General features: G+C 46.4%; 1 protein-coding gene across 5 annotated transcripts in view; it reads right to left on the bottom strand.

The window, feature by feature from the left end:
- Positions 1-14,695, bottom strand: part of LOC144591091 (liprin-beta-2-like) — a 65,914-nt gene that overhangs the window by 13,335 nt on the left and 37,884 nt on the right. For 3 of the 5 annotated variants that reach the window (XM_078395415.1, XM_078395417.1, XM_078395419.1), the window contains 6 exons: positions 14,498-14,563; positions 10,976-11,036; positions 6,461-6,502; positions 5,100-5,268; positions 2,314-2,452; positions 456-584 (listed from right to left, as the gene is read on the bottom strand). In XM_078395415.1, coding sequence (XP_078251541.1) covers positions 456-584; positions 2,314-2,452; positions 5,100-5,268; positions 6,461-6,502; positions 10,976-11,036; positions 14,498-14,563 — 606 coding nt within the window. The remainder of the gene's footprint in view (positions 1-455; positions 585-2,313; positions 2,453-5,099; positions 5,269-6,460; positions 6,503-10,975; positions 11,037-14,497; positions 14,564-14,695) is intronic. The other 2 variants (XM_078395416.1, XM_078395418.1) reach the window with 2 other exon arrangements.

The raw sequence follows: 14,695 nt of genomic DNA, 5'->3' as shown, positions 1-14,695 counted from the left end.
TAAACTCAACTATGATTCCAGCATGTCAGATTCATATTTCCAACAGCACATGAGGCCGTTCAGGCCATTGGGTCGACGATATCTTGAGAGCCATGTCACCGGTCCTTTTCTCCCTGGAATCTCACTGGAACACATTCTTTCACATGATTCATCCCCGATTCTCTTACCACTCACCCACGCACCCAGGAGTAACTAACAGTGGCCAATTGACCTACCAACCTGAACGTCTTTGGTATGCGGGAGGAAAACGGATTACCCAGAAGAAACCCTCGATGAGAACGTACAAACTCCACACAAACATCACCGGAGGTCAGGATCGATCCTGGGTTTCTAGAGGCAGTAGCTCCACCAGCAGTGCTGCTCTGAGCCTAATCATCCCTCAACATACACCCACTTTAACAGCTTTTCTCCCCACAGTTTTGCCCCGTACCCTGTGGTGACACTTTGAGACTCACATCCGCAGACCAGACACCTCCCCAGACCGTGTTAAACAGGGACCCACGGTCGCTCGTAGACCGCCTCTCTTGAACTCTGTTGTGGCCTCGTCAGCGTCCTGGAGTGAGCTCGAATGCGTCCTGCGTATTCTAGGTGACGGAAGAGAGAAGGGAGAAAGGATGGTTACAGCATCTTGAGCCCCATTATGTCTACCCAAGAGCAAACCATCTTCCCATTTTCCCCACCATCTCCCCATAGATGAGGAAAGTTTGGCATGTCTTATCAGCTTCCATCGATGCACTCACTTACACTGCATCAAACATCTCAGAAGAATGCATCACAGCTTGGTTTGGTAACAATTCTGCTCAAGACCACAAGAAACGGCAGAGAGTTGTGGATGTTTTCCATCCTGGGAAAACGTTGCTGATTGTCAACCCTACCTCTGCCTCTCATCATTTTATATACTTCTATCAGCGCTCACCGCAACCTCTAACGCTTACGAGAAAACAACCTACGTTTGTCTAACCTCCCCTAATAGGTGATGCCCTCTAATCCAGGCAGCATTTTGATAAACCTTTGCTGCACACTCTTCAAAGCCTCACTATTCTTTCTGTAATGAAGTTTCCAGAACTGCACACAATAACCAAAGTCATTTCACGATGCAACATGATTGTTATACTCAATGCCTCAACCAATGCAGGCAAACACACACCAGACCTTTGTTACAACCTCTTCTATGTCTGCTGCTACATTTTTTTTAAATTGTGTTACTTTTTAAGGCCCTTGAATCAGTCTGTCCTGAACATCAATCATCCATCACGGGACAGTGGTTTAGCTGGAAGAGAATCTGCCACACACGCAGCGCCACACACGCAGCGCCACACACGCAGCGCCACACACGCAGCGCCACACACGCAGCGCCACACACGCAGCGCCACACACGCAGCGCCACACACGCAGCGCCACACACGCAGCGCCACACACGCAGCGCCACACACGCAGCGCCACACACGCAGCGCCACACACGCAGCGCCACACACGCAGCGCCACACACGCAGCGCCACACACGCAGCGCCACACACGCAGCGCCAGAGACCCTGGTTTGATCCTGACCTTGGGTGCTGTCTCTGTAAACTCTGCACATTCTCCCTGTGACCATGAGGATCTCCTCCAGGTGCTCCGGTTTCCTACCACATCCCAAAGACCTGCGGGCTGGCCCACTGTAAATCGCCCCTGGTGTGTAGGGCGTGGGTGAGAAGGTGGGGTAACAGAGAACTCGTGTGAACAGGTGATCAATGGTTGGCATGGACTCGGGGGGCTGAATGGCCCATTTCTATGCTGTATGTTTCAGTCAATCAAAATCCCATTTGATCCTTATTCTCATCATCTCCCATCATAGACCCATCTGTTCAATAACACACCTGTCTTTAATTGGACTTTATTGTGCATTAATGTTGTACCTTTATCCACACACTTGAATGTAATTGCGTATAGTCATTTCTTTGACTGGATAGCATGCAGCAACAGCTTGTCACTGTACGACGGTACAGTGGCAATAATAAACTAAACTGAAAGAACAAAAGACACCTGGGGCAATTTACTGCAACCAATTAACTAAAGAACCAGCAAGTCTTTCAGATCTGGGAGGAAACCCATTCGGTGACAGGCAGCACCGAAGTCAGGATCGAACCATGGTCTCTGCAGGATGAGGCAAAGGCTCTATTAACCGCGCCATTGCCTTTGCTTTTAAAGAGAGTGCAGCAATTAGACACAATTCCTCCTGGGAACAGAGCTCCCCGTGGCAGCAGAGTTAACAGCAAGGCATCAATCACACTGCAAACTTCCCACAAGGCCGCAAGGCTGGAGATTCCAACTCACTTCCCCAGGAATTTCTTCAGTCCTTTGTTCTTTTTGTTCTCGGAGGAAGTCGAAGGGAAGTGGTCTGGCTCAGTGGTGGAGGATGGAGGTGAGCGGTCAGGTGAGCTAAGGGTGGAGTCGACACTTCTCTCTGCCTCTCCTAAGGGGGGAAGCACAGTTTGATGTTTAGTTTACTTTAGTTTAGTGATACAGAATGGAAACACCAGCTCTATATTATCCCACTTTTGCATCCACTCCCGACACCCTAGAGGCAGTTTATAGAAATTAATTATTCTACAAACCACGCACGTCTTTGGGATGTGGTCAGAAACTGGAGCACCTGTTACTAACCAGGGAGACTCAGCACCCAAGGTCAGGATCGAACAGGGATCTCTGGTGCTGTGTGGCAGAAGCTCTTCCAGCTAAACCACTGTCCCACGAGGGAACAATTTTTAGTTCATGTGAAGCTCACAGAGTGGAGTCACACAGTATGGAAACAGGCCCTTCAGCCCAACTTGCTCCATCTACACTAGTCTCACCTGCCTGTGTTTGACCCATATCCATCTCAACCTATCCTATCCATGTACTTGTCCAAATGTTTTTTTAAACGTACCTGCCTCAACTACCTCCTCTGATAGCCTGATCCATGTTCTTACTACCCTTACCGTGAAAAAGTTACTCCCCAGGTTCCTATTAAATATTCCCCCCCCTCACCTTAAACCTATGTCCTCTGTTACTTGATTCCCTTACTCTGAGTAAAAGACTCTGTGCATTTACCCCATCTATTTCTCTCATGATCTTATACACCTCTATAATATCTTAGTGTAAAACAGCAGCATGGTGCAAGATTGTATTTGTACCAGTGTGATCCAGAACTCAGATCAGGTACGTTATCTGTGGTAGTTGGCCCCAAAAAGGTTTAGTTACAACACTCTCAAGTTACCAATTAATCAACCTGTTTGCAAATGAGAGGGCAGGACGTGTCACGCTCCACAGGAAGAGAACTTTGAAGCTGCCACTCCCAGGCGGGCCAAATTTGAATGAAACCTTTAAGCTACTTGTGCTCTCTCGGGTGAATGAAGGGATCGTGGATGGATTAGAGTCGTGGAGCACAGAACCAGGTCCTTCCACCCAACTTGTCCACACCGTTCCAGGCACCTTGCCGAGCTACCTCTTGGTCCATAATTACTCTAAACCTTTCTTATCCATGTACCTGTCCCTTAAATTGTTGTTATTGTAGCTGCCTCCACCAAATAGTGAAAGGCCTGGATAGAGTGGATGTGGAGAGGATGTTTCCACTAGTGGAAGTGCCGAGGACCAGGAGCCATAGCTCAGAATAAAAGGACTTACCTTTAGAAAGGAGATGAGAAGGAATTTATTTACTCAGAGGGTGGTGAATCTGTGGAATTCATTGCCATAGCGACTATGGACGCCAAGTCAATGGATATTTTTAAGGTGGAGATTGACAGATTAGTACATGCGTCAGGGGTTGTGAGGAGAAGGCAGGAGCACGAGGTTCAGAGGGAAAGATAGACCACCCATGATTGAACGGCAGAGTACACTTGATGGGCCGAATGGCCTAATTCTGCTCCTAGAACTTATGAACCACTTCTCTGGCAGCTGGTTCCATGTTCCCACCGCCCTCTGTGCAACAATCCTGGCCCTTGGAGTTGTTTATCGATGGGTTGATAGAGAATGCCTGATGTGGGGAGTTTCCATCACAACCCTCTCCTCCCTTTAAAATGATGCCCTAACTATTGAAGCAGATTTGTCCATCCCTGCTATCACAGTGGTCAAAGAAATGAAAGGTTCGGTGACAGTTCCAATCCTTAACTGCCCATGGGTTTCCTGACCAAAAAAAACATTCTCCCTTAATCATCATTCTTTAATTTCTCACCCAGACTAAGATTGCACTGGTAGCAGCTTGTGATAACCCACCCAGTCTAATCCCATTCTCCTCTACTCCACACCATCAAATAACCCACCCAGTCTAATCCCTCTCTACCCTCACACCCCCATACCATTAAATTCCCCGCTGTCTTTCCACTCTGTCCACAACCTGCACTACCCCACTCAGTCCCAATCTCTTTAATACCCCCTCAGTCTAATTCCCCTTCCGACCCTTGCACAAACTTGGTTTGCTACCTTTGTCTGAGTGCGCTGCTGGCTCGAAGGGCCGAATGGCCTACTCCTGCACCTATTGTCTATTGTCTATGGGTAGATTGTTGCAATTTCGATTAAACAGAGCCACAGGCAGCCTGCTTCTGGAAAGAGTGCAATGCGAAATACAAGTTTACGCTGTGAGCACGTCAGGATTGGGGGCTGATTTTGGCGGTGGACTCAGTCCATGTACACTTCAAATCCACTGCCTGGGATCCCAACATCTTAAGCTCAGACTGCTGGGGAATTGGCATTGGCAAGTTGTTGTTGGCTGGTACCCAACATGCAAAGCTTTACTTGCTTCTCCAGACATGTTCATCCTTGTCAGAAAGCAATGAACATAGAACAGCACAGCACGGGAACAGGCCCTGCTGTCCACACTGTCTGTACTGAACATGACGCCATGACCCATAACCATGACCCATCCACATGACCCATAACCATAGGATTAGTGTCAATGTGTGGTTGGCATGGACTTAGTGGGCTGCAGGGCCTGACATTGTCACGATGGGCTGGATGAGCTCTTTCTGTGTTGTAGTTCATGCGAAGGGTCACCCCAGAACTGGCACGATGGGACGAATGGACGACTGATGTGCTGGAAGACTCCAACCACCATTTGAGAGGCAAATGTTACCAGTGAAACATACTCAGATTGGCTGCGTCGCTCTCCCAGTCTTCAGGAGCTTCTGATGTTGATGTTGGGCCTGAAGCCAGCCTTGGGTTCTGAGGGAACTGCTCAGCGTTAGCCAAGTGATTGGACGGCAGAAGTTTTCCCGGGAGGGTCTGGTACTTGCTGTCATCCAAGTAAGGCTTTCCCTGTCGGACAAAGTCAAGAGACACGGAATAAATATCCACTCATCCCGAAGACTCGCGAGGCTGCAGATGCCGGAATCTTGAGCTAAAAAAAATACGGAATAACTCGGCAGGTCAAGCGGCATCTGTAGAGGGAAAGAACAAGCAACCTTCCGGGTCGGGACTTGTCTTTTATCCTGCACAAGATGATGGGAAGGAAGAAGCTGGGCTCCCAAACCTGTTCCCTACCCCCATAATCTTAGCATCAGGGTTAAACGTTTCCTCTCCTGCACCTTTGCTCTGTCAAAAAATCATTCCCAAATCTACAATGTGGTGTTTGAGAATAGTCACAAACTTAAATCCGACATTGGGTTTAGAAGGATGAGGAGAGGACCTCATTGAAATTTCCCGAATAGTGAAAGGCCTGGATAGAGTGGACATGGAAAGGATGTTTTCACTAATGGGTCTAGAGGGCATAACCTCAGAATAAAATGATGTACCTTTAGAAATGAGTTGAGGAGAAATTTCTTTAGTCAGAGGGCGGTGAATCTGTGAAATTCATTGCCACAGAAGGCTGTGGAGGCCAAGTCAATGGATATTTTTAAAGCAGAGATTCTTGATTGGTAAGGGTGTCAAACGTTATGGGGAGAAGGCAAGAGAATGGGGTAGGGAAGGAAAGATATATCAACCATGATTGAATGGTGGAGTAGAATTGATGAGCCAAATGGCCTAATTCTGCTCCTATAACGTGAACTAGGGTTCAGAAGGAGGTGGAAAAGGAATGGCAAGAGACTGCTTTGATAGAGATGCATGTTTTAAGGAACATCATAGAAGGGGCAGGAGATGAGAAGGTTAGGAACCTAGGCCCCTGAACCCAGAGCAACGACCTCCAATGCTCCAGAGAAAACAATCCAAGTCGTTAATACCCAATAATCCAGGACAATTAGGCATGGAGAAGAAACATCAGCCTCACCAGCAATGCCCACACCTTGCAAATGGATGAACACCAGAACACCCTTATCCAACATAATTGGCATCGCAGAACTTTGCAGGAGAGACAAGTTAATTTTGTATCAGAGATACCAGAGATTTCATTTAGGAGCAGGCTGACAATTCCACAAAGCTTACACCAGCACACACACACACCAGACAATGAGTGAGACAGCAACCAGGAGTAGCAGAGTAGAGGGTAAAGATTAAATAAATGAGTTAATACCTCAGACTGTGCTGGTTCTTTGTTTTCCCAGACTGAGAGCTGCTGAGTTGGAGGAGGAGAGAGGAGGAAGGTGGAATCAGTTCACGGATTAATGGGATAAAGCATTAACGTTGACATCTTGTTAGTACACTTGCTGCACAGAATGGCAACACAGCGATATATCCGTGAGTAATGTGTAGGAAGGAACTGCAGATGCTGGTTGACACTAAAGATAGACATAAAATGCTGGAGTAACTCAGTGGGTCAGGCAGCATCTCTGGAGAAAAGGAGTAGGTGACGTTTCAGGTCAAGACCCTTCTTCAGACTGAAGACAAATCTGAAGAAGGATCTCAACACAACATGTCACCAATTTCTTTTATCAAGAGATGCTGCTTCACCCGCTGAGTTATTCCAACATTTTGTGTCTATCTTCTGTGAATAATGTCCCAGGACTGGTTGCATCATGGCCTGTTTCAGCAAAAATGCCAAGGAACAGAGACCTCAGAGAATGGTAGATACTGCCCACTGCCCATCACAGGAACTGAACTCCCCACCATCGAAGGGATCTACAGGAGGGACTCCCTCAAAAAGGCGCCCAATATCATCAAAGACGCACACCACCCTTGCGACGCCGTGATCTTGCTGCTACCATCGGGAAGGGGATACAGGAGCCCAAAACTGTGACATTCACGAGCTGCTTCCTTCCAGCAACCATCCGGCTCTTGAACATTACACATCTCCTTTGAACTGTCTTTGGTTGCACTATGGACTCAATTTTGCACTATTATGGTTACCTAGTATTACAGTTATTAATTTATTGAAATATTGATTATTAAATCTTTCTGTGTGGTACTATGTTTATGGGCCTGTTAAGCTGCTGTAAGAAAGAATTTCATTATACCGTAGTTGGTATATCTACAATTGTGGACCATTGTGCGCTACACTTTTCCTTGATCATCTTTGCTGGCTTTGATTTCTTCATATCATACCTTTCATTCACAGGGAAAGGTTGGGCATGTACAAGGATAAGAAAACTAGAGAGAGATCTATGCCAAACAGGGGCAAATGGGATTAGTTTCGATGGGACATCTTGGAAACATGGACAGGTGTATCTATGTCGAGCTGACCATTTAACATCTTGTAAAAACAGGTCAAACGGTGGGCTTTACGTCTGTCTTGGAGAGTGTTCCATCCCAATGAATTTTGAAGTTCGGTAACACTCGCTTCTCTCTCTCATAGGTATTTGTAACAAAACGAGCTGCCTGTCTTTGGACATGTTCGATGGAAGAATTTTTTAAAATTATGTATGGGTTCCATGCTGCAACTGCGTAGTCCAAATGTGGTTTAACAAGGGTGATGTATAACTTCTTGATAGAAGTTGAACAATGATAAAAGTTGCGTCTCAGAAAATTGAGGACACCTGTTGCTTTCACCGTTGCATGATGAGTCTGACCATTCCAACGTAGATAATTCTGTGATTTGATGCCAAGATACTTGGTCTGTTTGGATTCTTCAATGGTGGCACCAAGAATATTATATGATGTTTCGCCTGGTTTCCTCCTCCTGGTGACACGCATGGTTTCACATTTGGAAGGATTGAACTGCATCCCCCATTGTTGTGACCACTCAACCATAGTATTGGGATCTTTTTGGAGAGCATCTTTATCATCAGCTGACTTAATTGGATGGTACAGCAAACAATCATCAGCGAATAGTCTGGTCGTGCTTGTGACTTTTTCATGGATGTCATTAATGTAAAGCAAAAACAGATGAGGGCCCAGTACTGTGCCCTGAGGTGTACCACTTAATACTGGATGCCAATCAGAGCTTTTTCCATTCACACACACGTGCTGAAGACGTTTTGTCAGAAAACTGGAAATGGTTTCGTGTTGGAACTAACACCGTAGTAGTCAAGCTTCCGAAGCAGTCTCTGGTGTGGGATGACATCAAATGCTTTAGAAAAGTCTAGTACTACTAAATCCGTGACGACATTGCTGTCAAGGTTCTTGGCCAGATCATTTGTTGTCAGGATAAGCTGAGACTCACATGATCTATGCCTCCTAAATGCATGTTGGTTGTCAGCAAGTATGCTATGTTTGCTAAGGTGTCTCATCAGATTACTATCGATTATATGCTCCAGTAGTTTGCAGCAAGTGCTTGTTAATGAAACAGGACGATAATTAGCCAGTTGGTGGTTGAACCTTCCTTGAAGAGAGGAGTGATGTTAGCCTTCCTCCAATCCAGCGGAACATCACCTGAGTCAAGCGACTGTTGGAAAATGAACTGCAAAACAGGAGCCAGTTCTTCGGCCATGATCTTAAGGGCATGATTCTGTATTTGGTCAGGTCCAATATCTTTTGTGTATTGATGTTGAGCAGTAACTTCTTTACACCTTCAAGCTCAATTTTAATAGCAGGCATATCAGCATGTGGGCTGGGCGGTAGATCTGGGAATGATGAAGGCTCCGTATCTTCACGGGTGAAAACGTGTTGAAATTGGTTTGCAAGAGCTTCTGCCTTCGCCTGGTCCTCAGTGATCAGACAGTTGTTCACTTTGAGCATCTGGACACCTGTGTTGTCTGTCCGTCTAGATTTCACATATCTCCAAAACGCCTTGTGTTGCTTCTCCTCAAGAATGGAAGAAACATGTTGTCTATGAGTACTCCTAATAGCGCGATCAACTTGCTTTCGTACTCTAGTAAAATTGTCCCAATCCAGTTTTGTAACCCTTTTTTGGGCACGGATATAAAACTTCTCTTTCTTACTGTAGAGACGTTTCAGTTTTGCCGTAAACCAAGGAGGGCGCATACGGCCCTTAATGAGTTTTTGAGGAACATGATTTACAACAATGTCATTTAAAGAGTCTCTCAGCCACACGCAGTTGTCCTTTACCGTTCTTTTACCTGGATGCAGGTTAAAGAAATCTGTCCTCAGTTTTTCTGCCAAGTCGTTAAATTCCTCACTGTTCACTTTTCTCCAGAGGGAAATTTTACGTGGTGGTTTTGAAGGAACTTTAATCTTTGTGTGTAGTGTTGCTTGAATAATAAAATGATCGCTGATTCCAGCACATGATGAAACCTCCGAAATTAAGTCTGGATGCGAAGTCAACAATAAATCTAAAGTATTTTCAGTGCCACGTGTATCATCACGTCTGGTAGGGAAAGTGACTTTTTGGGACAGGTGATTTTCCAGAATACGGTCAGCCAGGGCTTCCTGAAGAGTCCCCTTTGGTTCGCTTTGTGTGCCATCAGACCAATCTACACCTGGGACATTGAAATCCCCCCCCCCCCCCCCCCCCAGGATGAGAAGGGGAGAGGGTGACGAGGCGCTAAGTTTGGAGATGTTTGATTTAAGATCTAAACGAGGCACAGATTTCATGTCAGGCAGTCGGTAAAAGCTTTAACGACTGACCCTGGACCGTAGCTTGACACCAGATTTGCTCAGAGTCGCTGTCTAAGTCGGTTCTTTCAAAACAAGGAATGGTATTGTTTACTCCGATGAATACACCACCTCCACGCGAGTTTCTGTCCTTTCTAAAAATTTGGAGATGAGGAGGGAAAATCTCAGCAGATTTGATTGTTGGGTCTTGCCACGATACGGACCTGATCAGGATATCAGGTTTTTCAATTTCAATAAATGAATTTATAGCAGCAGATTTTCCTTTTATTCTACGGCAATTTATAACAGTGAATTTGATACCATATTTATTGCTGATAGTTTTGCAACGCATTTCCATGAAACACATTTATGCATATCTTCTGAGCACTGACTTTCGGGAAAATTTTCAAGGTTAAAAACAGCTAAAGAGCTAAAAAAGTCCCGATAAAAGATAAAACTAAATAAGACTCAGAAGAGAAACAACTGCCGCCACCAGTCAGTTTCCTTGTCTTGCCTTGTCTTGAAGACAGCTAAATACAGCTAATTACAGCTAAAAACAGCTAAGTGCCTTTTCTCCAGGCACTCCGGTTTCCTCCCACACTCCAAAGAAGTACACGTTTATAGTTTAATTGACTTAAATTGTAAATTGCCCCCAATGTGTAGGATAGTCCTGGCGATGGGGTGGTCGCTGGTTGGCGTGGACTCAAGGGCCAGTTTCCACGCTGTATCTCCAAAGTCTAAAGATGCTCTCTGGAATTTGACATTTCCACCCTGGGACAAAAAGGTTCTGACTGTCTACCCTATCTATGTCTCTCATAATTGTATATACTTTTATCAGATCTCCCCTCAGCCTCTGATGCTCCAGAGAAAACAATCCAAGTTTGTCCAATCTCTCCTTATAGCTAATACTCTCTAACCCAGGCAGCATTCTGGCTAACCTCTTCTGTGTCCTCATAACCTCTGATACTCTAGAGAAAAAAATCCATGTTTGCCCAATCTCTCTATACCCACTAGTCTTCTGTTCTCGTGCTTTTCACAAACATCCCTTCAAAATAAGATACAACAAATTAGAGGTGGTTGGGATATAGAGTCAGGTCTCGTGCTCCAGGCAGTGATTCTCCCTCCTTCTGCACCCATGGAGAATACTGGTAGCACTAACCTTCTGCGTACGACTACTGTTCAGCTCCTCCATGCTGGCAGACGAATGTCTTGGTTGTACCCTGTAGTCGTTCAAAAGAGAATGACAATTGGTAGAGCAGAGGCTGGAAATAGCGCGGGCATCCACACAAGTGACAGGGCTTTCTCTCCCCTCCACTGCACTCTGGACTGCTGCAGGCTGGGCCTGTTTGTTTAAGGGGTGCTGGGAGGGGAGGCGAAGGGTTCGTAGGGTGACTGATGGGTCCTGAGGGGGCAACGAGGGGTTGATTAACATCCACTGTTGCCAATGGTTGATTCCCTGCCTCTAGTTGTGGAGTGTCCGAGCCAGCCAGGTAGTTGTCAGGGGGTGAACCGTGGGGTCTGATAGCGAAGGCAAGACTTTACTTTGGAGATACAGCATGGAAACAGGCCCTTCGGCTCACTGGTCTGTGCTGACCAGAGACCCATTCACAATAGTTCTTTCCTGCACACTAGGGACAATGATGTACGAAGGTAAGCTAGCCAATAATATAAAGGAGGATAGTAAAAGCTTCTTTAGGTACGTGAAGAGGGAAAGAATAGTTAAGGCAAATGTGGGTCCCTTGAAGACAGAAGCGGGTGAATTTATAATGGGGAACAAGGAAATGGCAGACGAGTTGTACCGGTACTTTGGATCTGTCTTCACGAAGGAAGATACAAACAATCTCTCAGATGTTCTAGTGGCCAGAGATCCTAGGGTGACGGAGGAACAGAAAGAAATTCACATTAGGCAGGAAATGGTGTTGGGTAGACTGATGGGACTGAAGGCTGATAAATCCCCAGGGCCTGATGGTCTGCATCCCAGAGTACTTAAGGAGGTGGGTCTAGAAATCGTGGATGCATTGGTGATCATTTTCCAATGTTCTGTAGATTCAGGATCAGTTCCTGTGGATTGGAGGGTAACTAATGTTATCCCACTTTTTAAGAAAGGAGGGAGAGAGAAAACAGGAAATTATAGACCAGTTAGTCTGACATCAGTGGTGGGGAAGTTGCTGGAGTCAATTATAAAAGACGAAATTGCAGAGCATTTGGATAGCAGTAACAGGATCGTTCCGAGGCAGCATGGATTTACGAAGGGAAAATCATGCTTGACTAATCTTCTGGAATTTTTTGATGATGTAACTAGGAAAATTGGCAGCGGGGAGCCGGTGGATGTAGTGTACCTTGACTTTCAGAAAGCCTTTGACAAGGTCCCACATAGAAGATTAGTGGGCAAAATTAGAGCACATGGTATTGGGGTAGGATACTGACATGGATAGAAAATTGGTTGACAGACAGAAAGCAAAGAGTGGGGATAAATGGGTCCCTTTCAGAATGGCAGGCAGTGACTAGTGGGGTACCGCAAGGCTCGGTGCTGGGACCGCAGCTATTTACAATATACATTAATGACTTGGATGAAGGGATTAAAAGTACCATTAGCAAATTTGCAGATGATACAAAGCTGGGTGGCAGTGTGAACTGTGAGGAAGATGCTATGAGGTTGCAGGGTGACTTGGACAGGTTGCGTGAGTGGGCGGATGCGTGGCAGATGCAGTTTAATGTGGATAAGTGTGAGGTTATCCACTTTGGTGGTAAGAATAGGAAGGCAGATTATTATCTGAATGGTGTCAAGTTAGGAAAAGGGGACGTACAACGAGATCTGGGTTGTCTAGTGCATCAGTCACTGAAAGGAAACATGCAGGTACAGCAGGCAGTGAAGAAAGCCAATGGAATGTTGGCCTTCATAACAAGAGGAGTTGAGAAAAGGAGCAAAGAGGTCCTTCTGCAGTTGTACAGGGCCCTAGTGAGACCGCACCTGGAGTACTGTGTGCAGTATTGGTCTCCAAATTTTAGGAAGGATATTCTTGCTATTGAAGGCGTGCAGCGTAGGTTTACTAGGTTAATTCCCGGAATGGCGGCACTGTCATATGTTGAAAGACTGGAGCGACTAGGCTTGTATACACGGGAATTTAGAAGGATGAGAGGGGATCTTATCGAAACGTATAAGATTATTAAGGGGTTGGACACGTTAGAGGCAGGAAACATGTTCCCAATGTTGGGGGAGTCCAGAACCAGGAGCCACAGTTTAAGAATAAGGGGTAGGCCATTTAGAACGGAGATGAGGAAAAACCTTTTCAGTCAGAGAGTTGTGAATCTGTGGAATTCTCTGCCTCAGAAGGCAGTGGAGGCCAATTCTCTGAGTGCATTCAAGAGAGAGCTAGATAGAGCTCTTAAAGATAGCGGAGTCAGGGGGTATGGGGAGAAGGCAGGAACGGGGTACTGATTGAGAGTGATCAGCCATGATCGCATTGAATGGCGGTGCTGGCTCGAAGGGCTGAATGGCCCACTCCTGCACCTATTGTCTATTGTCTATTGTCTATTGAGACCCACGCGGTCACAGAGAGAACGTACAAACTCTGTACAGACAGCACCCATAGTCTGTATGTATGCTGACTATATATACAGTCAGCATACATACCTGGTGTCTGGCACTGTAAGGCAGCAACTCTACCGCTGTGCCACCCGAACAGAGAGAAAACACAAGCATGGGGGAGGGGGGTAAATGGGCGGGGGGGGCGGTGCAAAGACAAGTGGGGAAGGGGGGGGACTCAAAGACGAGAGGGGAGAACTGAGGGGAGAGAGAATTATGCAAGAGGGGCAGGTGAGCTTGGGGCTGGGAGGGACATGGAGGGTGAGTGGGGACGAGTGATGGAGCGGCTGAGAGATGAGGGTCGTCACTGCATCAGGCAGTGGGGAGGAAGGGCATGTCTAGGCTTCACGTCAATGAGCTATTAGTGAGGCTCACCTCTGGGGCACCTTGTGGACCTGGATTACTTGCCTGTACCAGAGTGTCCAAGGGTTTGTGGTGGAAGAGGTCAGATTCACAACCAAACCCTAGATCAGCACGAAATGCTGGAGTAACTCAGCGGGACAGGCAGCATCTCTGGAGAGAAGGAATGGGTGACATTTCGGGTCGAGACCCTTCTTCAGAATGAGTCAGGGAAGACGGAGATAAAGAGATAAGAAAGAGTAAGGTGTGAAAATGAGACAAAGGGGATGCAGTTCAAGGAAAATGTAGAATAGATCATTGTTCGCAAGGAGAAGGTCACAACAAAGCAAACGGAGATAAAATCTAAACGGGGACAGTCAGACTAGTCGGAGAACTGGAAAGGGATGGAGAGAGAGGGAAGGCAAGGGTTACCTGAATTTAAGGAAGTCAATATTCATACCGTTGGGGTGTTAGCTGCCCAAGCAAAATATGAAGTGCTGTTCCTCCAATTTGCGCTGGGCCTCTCTCTGACTATGGAGGAGGCCGAGGACAGAAAGGTCAGTGTGGGAATGGGAGGGGGAGTTAAAGTGTTTAGCAACTGGGAGATCAGGTTGGTTTAGGCGGCCTGAGAGGAGGTGTTCAGTGAAACTATCTCAGAGCCTGTGCTTGGTATAGTGCAGATACACAGAGCTCTGGGCAGCTGTGGTTATCAGTACCGCTGGAACAACCGTTGTTCATGCCCCTTGTTCTACTCACCAATGCATTGGAGCCTCGATTTCATTGCCTGCAGTCATGTCTCTGTCAGGGTGAAGCTGGGCGCGTCTAGAATGCAAATAAGGCTTGATTAGTGCTTGAGATTGGAGCAGAGTAGTATTGGTTCACTATTGCAACGTGTACATTGATATGGAGAAACACTTTATTTGCGTGCTACGCAGTCAAATTATAGATTTTACA

The sequence above is a fragment of the Rhinoraja longicauda genome, unplaced genomic scaffold, assembly GCF_053455715.1.
Source record: "Rhinoraja longicauda isolate Sanriku21f unplaced genomic scaffold, sRhiLon1.1 Scf000570, whole genome shotgun sequence".
Classification (NCBI taxonomy): Eukaryota; Metazoa; Chordata; class Chondrichthyes; order Rajiformes; family Arhynchobatidae; genus Rhinoraja; species Rhinoraja longicauda.
The sequence above is the reverse complement of the archived record's forward strand: the minus strand, read 5'-3'. Positions and strand labels throughout refer to the sequence as shown.